Genomic DNA, 9206 nt, shown 5'->3' with positions numbered 1-9206 from the left:
CTCCTTGCGCCATGTCGAAAACGTAAAAGGCTAACAATATTATAATATTATTTCTCATTTAATTAAGGGCAAATCTCCAAAATAGCACATTTCTATGTTTATATCACAAAAATAACACTCAAAAACTAAAATGACCAAAATAACACTTTTCTAAGTTTATCCTTTGAAAATTTAATTTTTTTTATTTTTCAAAATTTGAAATCTTATCCCCAAAACCTCATTTCTCAACTCTAAACCCTAAACTCTAAACCCTAAACCCTAAACCATAAACCCTAAACCCTAAACTCTAAACCCTAAACCCTAAACCCTAAACTCTAAACCCTAAAATCTAAACCCTAAACCCTAAACCCTAAACCCTAAATCCTAAATCCCACCCTTTAACTCTAAACCCTAAGTTTGTGACTTTTGATAAAACATTAAGTGCTATTTTTGTGACTTTTGACCTTGAGTGCTAGTTTGGAAACAAAAACTTGATTTAGTGCTATTTTTGTCTTTTTCTCTTTAATTAATTGTTGAGCTACCATGTTAAGATTAGTGCAACAACGTTAAAAAAATAATAATGTTGTTCTTAGGGTTTTAAATCTTATCGTGAGGTATATATGATTCTTTTTACGTACTTATCGTGAGGTATATGTGATTTTGGAGTTTAAAAGATGCACGACCACCCCGATAAATAAATAGTTGAAAACTTGAAAACCAAACTCGATCTTTGAAACCATAAACATAATCTTACATACCAATGTTAAGAGTTTAGAGTTTCACAAAATCTTCAAAATAGCATATTTCTAAGTTTATGTCACAAAAATACCATTCAAAAATTAAAATAACCAAAATAGCATTTTATCTTTTGAAAAATTTAAATTTTTTTATTTTTTAAATTTTGAAATCTTATCTCAAAACCCCACTCTCCAACTCTAAACCCTAAAACCTAAACTCTAACCCCCAAACACTAAACTTTAAACCCTAAACCCTAAACTCTAAATCCTAAACCCTAAATCCTAAATCTTAAATCCCACCCCTTAACTTTAAACAATTAATTTATTATTGAGGTATAAGTGTATATTTATTTCTTTTGATAAAACATTAAATGTTATTTTGATCATTTTTATTCTTAAATGTTATATTTGTGACAAAAAAAATTTGATTGATATGTTAGTCATTTTTTTTTTAAGGGTTTGCCAGAGATTTTGCTAATAAATAGACAGAATCTAATCCAACATCTGATAATTCACGATAAGATTCACAACATTCTAAAAAACATATCCCTAATTAATTAATTTTGGAGACCAACATGGCCTGAAGCTGGTCTTGCGTGTACATTATCGATCCCATCTTCACTGTAGCTTGTTGAATCATAAGATCATGAATCACCGAAATGCTAGCATGATTCAACTCAACATCCAAATCCATAAACGCATTCATCAATCTCGCTGCAGGATGATTTCTCTTGCTCGATTCCAACCTAACCATCGCATCGCAACCAAGAATCTTCACGTCGATATTAACCGTTTCAATCTCCGATGCGTTTTTCCCGCCCCTACAGACCGCGTTTCTTCCCGCCATCTCCTCTTTGAGTTTGTTGAGCTGGATTTGAATCGCGTTTCTCTCAGATTCCGCGTTTTCTGCTCTCGATTTCAGCTCCTTAATGTAACTAATCGCGTCTCCTAGCAACGACGCTTTGTCCATCTTTGATACGTTTGGCACAGTCGCTCGTAACGCGTAGAATCGCTGGTTTAGCTTCTCCCGTCTCAACCGCTCCGCTTGTACGTGATTCAACGGCTCTTTCCTACCGTTTGCAAGTTTTCTCCCGCGTTTCTTTTTGTGTTTGTTTCCGGGCACCACCGTGGATTCGATGTCGGAGTGATCAGAACCATCAATGTCCCCGGCGGAATGTAAGAGTTCACCGTCGTCTATCGGTATCTGCTCGGGATAATTTTGGTTCGGACTATGTAGAGCTCTCTCTAACGTGGAAGTCGCGAAATTTACGGTTTGGGGATAAACTGGATTCGGATACCGATTAGGATTGACGGTTACGGTACTTGAACCACCACCATTCTCTAAATGAGTTGAGAAAGGCTGGAAGGAGTTCGAATTCGGGTCACCCGAGAAATCTCTGGATCCTTCGAAACTAAAAACGACTCGGATCTTATTAAAAAGATCCGGGTTTTGTTTGATCTCAACCGTGGATCCAAGCTCCAACACTCCGTTATCCAAAGGAATACATACGATGGTTTGCAACCCTGAATCCCCACCCTTTTTTGCACGTTCACAACCCGACGCCAATATATGATCCGACCCGGTAACCCAAACTGGTTTATACGTAGCAAACGCCTTACCCGGTAACCCGGTCTCACTACCAAAGCTAACCGTCATCGAAACCATATAAAACCACTCCGTATCCGACACTTCCACGTCATCTTCGCCGTCTATCACCGGCAAATCTTCGTCGGAGGTCATCGAGCTAAGCTCCGGCAAAATGATACTCCAGTGCTCTCTCTCCGCCACCGTCATCCTCCTCCTCTTCCGCCGAGTATTATCAGCTTCTTCGACTTTATAAATTCCATCGCCCCATTTGAGCACCGACTCGCCGGAATAGTCGTAGTACGACGGTGTCCAGAAAATGGCGTAGGTCCAAGCCTCGTGGGTGCCATTTAACACAGCTTGTAACCGCTTCTGGAGAGCACTGTCTGGGCTGGGATTCGCCGGAGATAGTGGCGGCCAGAAACCGGAAGAAGGAGAGCTCATGAGAGCGTCGATCATCGTTGCGGTGACGTTTGTATTTAAGCTATCCATCGTGGATTAGTCTTTGAAAGGAAGTGTTTCGCATGGAAAATTATAGAAGCTATCTGAAAGTTCGTACGTTTTAAACTAATATTTTTTTTCTAAGAACGGGACAAAATATCTAAGTGTTTACTATTGAGCGAGTGGATATCATATGGTCGTCGTTGATTTGTTTTTCTAAATTATTTTCTCTTTTTGTTTTTTTTCTTTAAGGCCAATATCTTATGAAAATGATTTCTCGTAACACTAAATCTTTTTGTTTTGTTTTTTATCCTTAAATATTTTTTCTGCTTTGTCACCATTACACCATGCATCTTCTTCTTAAGATCAAATTGTTTGGAATAGTAAGATTCACCATATTGTTTGGAATTGAAGCTTGATTTCTTTTTTTTTTTTTTTGAAAAAAGGCTTTTGAAGCTTGATTTCTTACCTTTAAATTTCCTTTACTTGTTACATATCTCAAGATTGACTAGTCTTCCAAGTATCAAAATAATTTTCTGATGTTCCCCATCATTTCTTATAGTTATCTATTGGTGTTAAACCAGTGGAGGTACAATATTAAAGTTATAGTTTTAGTTAAAGTAAATAATTATTATCACATTATTTATTATTTCCTCTAATTGTTTATGTCTACATTTGATAAACTAGAATTTTAATGATGTTCTTTTTTAATTTAGGATATTTGTAATTAATAAGAATACATTTTATTTCATGAGTGCCGTGATTTATGAATGCTTTTTCAAAAAACATTTTATTTCATGATATATTTCATACCTTACTATTAAATATGAAATATATTTTCTTTTCTTTAAAGTTATAGAAATACACTTACGTAAATTTACTTTTACATAGTAATTAAAAAAAATTTTACAATTTGAGAACATTGAAACAAACTAACATTCAAAATAATTAATTCTTATCTACCATTTTGTTAAACTTACTCATGTGAATTCAAGTATATATTATCAATAAAGCATTTCAAATCATTGTGCTTAATATTATTATTATTGAACTGTTAAAATTACCATTTTAAAGTTTAACAAATTTCTTAAACTTCCCCTCTTAATCTTTTACTATTATATTATTCTTCTTTTGTGAAAAAGTTATCTAACCAATGTCAGAGTTTAAGTGATTTATAAACAAATGCATGAAACATCAGGTTGATGCATCAAACATTTTTGCAATGCATTAGTAGAAACAAGAGACCATTTGTTCTTTTGAGTGCATTTTCTTGGAGGAAGTTTGGAAGCCGTTAACTATCAACCTTCTTGGTAATAATAACACAAATCAATGGCGGCACATCATTGAAAATGGTGACAGATAGATCTCGAGAAAAACAGGCATTTTCCTATTTTGCTATGTGTTTCGGACAACCTTACATACCATTTGGAATAAAAGAAATAGTCTGCGACATGGTGATCCTCCTCAGCTCGGTTCACGACTATCACTCAATTGATAAACCAGTTCAAAACAGAAGATCATCGATCGGTGCACACAGGGGGATGATATACAAACGTAATGGAGATGTGGTTCTCCACTCAATAAACAAAGTGAGAACTATATGATGTTTAGATTTGGATTCATTGTTTCTACAGCTTTTAAAAATATGAGTTTCTACACAATTGTTTTTAAAAAAAAAAAGAGAGATGTTAATTCAGACTTGTTAAAACTATCAAATTAAATAGCATTTGCATAAAATGTATGATTTTATGGCTCAGGATGCGAGGAGAATGAGCTTGGCTGCTTTTCTTCCACACACATTCTTATTATCTGATAAAGTTTCCATACGAAGTACTCCCTCTGTTTCATAATAGATGATGTTTTAGAAGATTTTTGTTGTTTCAAAATAGATGATGTTTTGATATTTTTATGTTATTTTTAACTTTATTGAAAACTTTGTAACCAATTAGATGTTGTAGTCATTTCTGTAATTGGTTGAATGATTTTTAAATTATACTCCCTCCGTTTCAATAGATGATGTTTTAGAAGGTTTGTTTTGTTTCAATTTACATGAAGTTTTGAGATTTTAAGGAAGTTTCGAAATTTTAAGGTTAACTTTAACTTTATTAGAAATTGTTCAACCAATTAGATTTTACAGTCTTTTTTATAATTGGTTAACTAATTTTAAAATTATATCTTTAAAATATTTTTCTAGAGAAATGTAATTTTCTTAATCTTTGTGTACTATTACAAAACATCAAGTATTATGAAATGGAAGGAGTATTTTAAAACTACTTTTTAGAGAAATGTAAATTTATTAATCTTTGTGCACTAAGAAATAACATCATCTATCGTGAAACAGAGAGAGTATCATTCATGAGCCTTTAGTTAAAAAAAAAGTATTATTCACGTCCATACATGCTATCTTAAATGGTTTATTTGAGTTATTTTGTATAACTATTTTCTATATTTTACGAATATTGATCACTCCGCTCCTATTTAATGAAATTTATGGATCTCATGATAACTAGAACTATTCATGGTCCCAACCATTGTCTAAAATGACAAAAACTAATCATGGTCCCTATTTTTGTAGCCAGTGAGTGATGACCAATTGGCTCTTTACACCCGCAAGAGTTGTAGGCATAATAGTAACATCGGACGTGTAAACATGCTTTCCTCAGATAACAAATTCAAATATCTGTTTTATATGTTTGATACCATCTCTGGATGTTGCTATCACGCATTGTCGTCCCAACAGGAGGTGCAGAGACAGGAACTTTTTGTCGTTTTGTTATTTCGGCACCTACTACCCAGGGCCGGCTTCAACATATCCTATAGGCCCTTGGGATAATTTTTTAAAATGACCCCCCTAAACCAAAAAAGTTTTAGTTTATTAAACAACCAAAAAGCAAATGCTTAACATGAAATCATTTCATTCAAGTGAATATTATTATCATTTTTAGTTTAAATCCAACAAAAACTGATTTTATTATCAACTGAGAAAATTTATTTACTTTGAATTTTTGAAATTCATTGGCACTTAGTATATCACAAATTTACTTAATACATTCTTTTATGACTGAATATTCAACTTAAAAGAAAAAATAATATATGAATTTAGTAATATGAATCTGAACGGTAAAAAATATGCGAACCCAAAAAGCACAGTAAATAAAAGTAACATTGATGGTAATGATTGGTAAAAGCTGTAGCTTTATATTTTTTGCTGTAGAATTTAATCTGTAGATTTATTTACTGTAGCTTTCATTGCTGTAGTTTTCTGAAGCACTAATTTTTTGCTCTGGAAATAAAGCTCTCTACAATCATATTTTGATTTTGCAGAGATTTTTTTGCTGTGAGTTTTTTAAGGAAGGAAAAGCTCGATTGGTTGATATATATAGCTAAATTAGAACATCTTCGGCCACGACCAATCACTGACATCGTTACAAAGTTACGTACATTAGTCTTGTTTATTGTAAGTAGACTCGTTTCAGCTTTTGGTCCACTATTTTGATCCGATGAATTTTATGTGTTTTTGGTTGGCTTTTTAACTTAGCCACTACACTTCTAAGTTCTAGACGAAACTAAAATGAAAATATCAAAATAACTTGAATTTTATATAATACCACAAATAATTTTGTAGTGAACCGGTTTTATGTGTGCATGGCGCCATCGTTCTGCTCAGTGCTCGCCCTCGTACTTAAGCCGCCCCTGCCTACTCCGTCGACTGTATTATTTCCCACACGTCTTGAATGGCAATGGCCATTAATATATCTTTAAAACTCGACAATGTTCGATATAAATGACATTCTGCGACAAAAGGCAAATAAAATAAAACAAAAATGATAATTTATATTTTACCCCCCAAAAATGACACTATAATTTTGGTTGACGGCAAATTAAATATTCAGTTTATTCGTAGTGATAGTTTCCTCCGTGAGACACAAATCGGCCACTAGACTAAATGTTTCTTTTGAAATTTATACAAAATTATTCACTAGACTAAATGTTGATTAACTTTGAAGGTTAATTGTCTCTTTAATCAAAATATATAACATTTTTACGTAAATAAGTTTACTGGCTAGTTCCTTTTCATTGTCAACGTCAACTTACTTTTCGGTTGTAAAAAGAGATTATCCAAATCTGATAATAAATTTGGTGGTACATTAAAAATTTGAAATATGTTTCCTTTGATGGTATGTTTCAACATGTTTTTTTCCCCGTTAATATGGTCAAGTGAACATTTCAGTGGTTTCGTCATTCAATACCTTATATTGCGGAGCATGTATTGTCCTCCGTTTCGTTGATCACCTTTGCTCGGTTGTTTGTCGGCCGATAGGTTTACCTCGAGAAGTACAGGTCAGATTTCTGAACTCCATCTTGGCCAGTGGCTCTTTGATGCTTGTGAGGGTATAAAAAACTAAGGGCGTGTCTGCGCTTTGGAAATTTATTTTATTGTTGTTAAGAATATTTTTTTGGATGAATAATTATGTGGTTGCCTTTATTTGTTAAAAACATTAATTGGTATTTTTATTGTGTTATGTAGTAGTAGGTGATAGTTTACTATATTTTGTGTTTATTTTCCGGTCAATATTGGCAGCTCTTATTCTTCCTTAGATTTTGGTTGATGTTAGGGACTGCATCTCCTTGTGGGAATCAAAATTCACACAGTCGATTTCCGTTTAAATTAGAAAAGTTAGGAAAACCCTAATTTCCCAGAGGTCCCGGATATCTGCTAAACCACACGCCAAGCAATCAGAACACGAAAGTATAAACGAAAGTAAGTATATGGAATCGAAAAGAGAGCAAGCAGTTTATTATTCTGAATCTGCCTTTGAGCGTTTCAACAAGGTAAGAGCCTTCGGCCACAAGATCCCTAGCTCTAGCAACCTAAGACTTGAAAACCTAATTGAGTCGCAGCTCGATAACAAAAACAGAAAATTGCCTAAATTGCTCTAAGTGCTAATGATACAAGCCTAAGCTGACAAAGGCTATATGATTCTCAAGCAAGAGAGAAGGAGCCGATCTAGCACAAGGGTGATCCGGTTTTGGACTGATCTAATCAACCAAAGGGATCGGGACAGGAACTGATGGATGGATCGAAGTGCACCACACGAGAGATGGAAAGCTCGTGATACAACACAGGGTTATCAAGGCCGTGGAGGTACTGGTCTCACAAGGCAATGAGAGAGGAGGCGAGTTCTTGCTAGAGAGCTCTAGGGTTTTCTTTAGAAGAAAAGTTTATGTTTATTTAAAGTTTGCCCCAAAATGAGGGTTTGTGAAACATATAAATAAGAACTAAAGGAACAAGCTCCTTAGGTCACGAAATATAAATGAGAAACAAAACTATAGTCTAAAATGAAAACATAAGGTAATGACATAAGTCTTCATAGCCTTGGACCGAGATAGCACTTAGGAAATGTGTAAAGCAGGTTGTGGCCTCGTTAAAAACCTTCCTCCGGAAAATCCATTTGGGACAAAACCAAGAGCAAGGAAAAGAGCACACACAAAGGGCTTGGCCTAGTTGCTAGATCCGTCCAAGAGTCTTGCTAGGCAAATTGATCTTCTATGGTAATGATCATCAGGTTGTTGTGGCCTTGTTCCGGAATGAATGGCCATATATCTTCACTTGATGCTTGATTCTTCTCAGCCGGTTCACTCTTTAGTTCATCTTTCTTCAAGCTTGAATCCTCAACCTGTACAAGATCAGAAGCAAGTATCATGCTCTCATTAAATTTATGTTGAAGTACTTTAGCTCTTTGTCTAGTGATAGCTCCCTTGAATATGGTTGGTACTGGCACTAGTGGCACTTCTTGAACTGTCTCTGGTTTGGTTATGTTGCTGATCATGTCCTGAATATCAGGTTCAGTTAAGTCTTGTTCAAGCTCTGGTTGAATGTCCTCATCATTCCCTCCCTCTTCAAAAGGTTTTGACCTCAAAACTGGTTCCTCTGCAAAACAAGGAGATATATCAGTAACATTGAAAGTTGAAGACACATTCAACTCACTTGGTAAGTCAAGGCGGTGGGCTTTGTTGTTGATCCTCTCAATAACTTGGAATGGACCGTCTCCTCTTGGCTTTAGCTTGTAACTCCTCTGGTTAGGAAACCTTTCTTGCCTCATATGCAATCAAACCCACTCCCCTGGTTCAAATACAACATCTTTGCGGCCCTTTGGCATGTTTAGTGTACTGCTCAGTTCTCTTCTCTAGATTCTCTTTCATCTTCTGGTGGAGTTCCTTGATATAAGCAGCTTTAGCCTCTCCGGTTAAACTGATGGCTTCAGCTGGAGGTAAGGGTTTAAGATCTAAAGGGGTTTTTGGATTAAAGCCATAAGCAGCTTCAAAAGGTGACATCTTAGTAGCTGAGTGCTGAGCCCGGTTGTATGCAAATTCTATGAAGGGAATGCAGTCCACCCAGTTCTTCATATTCTTTCCAATGGTAGATCTAACCAGCGTGGAGAGTGTCCTATTGACAACTTCAG

At 35.0% G+C, this 9206-nt stretch overlaps 1 protein-coding gene across 1 annotated transcript; it reads right to left on the bottom strand.

Moving 5' to 3' along the window:
* Positions 1-1198: 1198 nt before the first annotated feature.
* On the bottom strand, positions 1199-3120 carry LOC106446150 (transcription factor bHLH28-like). Its single transcript, XM_013887833.3, has one exon. The coding sequence runs from the start codon at positions 2791-2793 to the stop codon at positions 1270-1272; it is 1524 nt and encodes a 507-aa protein (XP_013743287.1). The 5' UTR covers positions 2794-3120; the 3' UTR covers positions 1199-1269.
* Positions 3121-9206: the final 6086 nt, after the last annotated feature.

The sequence above is a fragment of the Brassica napus genome, chromosome C9 (genome assembly GCF_020379485.1).
Source record: "Brassica napus cultivar Da-Ae chromosome C9, Da-Ae, whole genome shotgun sequence".
Lineage (NCBI taxonomy): Eukaryota > Viridiplantae > Streptophyta > Magnoliopsida > Brassicales > Brassicaceae > Brassica > Brassica napus.
This window is presented reverse-complemented; position numbering and strand designations above follow the sequence as displayed.

Coding starts and splice junctions, on each gene's coding strand:
- LOC106446150 (XM_013887833.3), bottom strand. CDS start 2,793: ATGGATAGCTTAAATACAAACGTCACCGCAACGATGATCGACGCTCTC.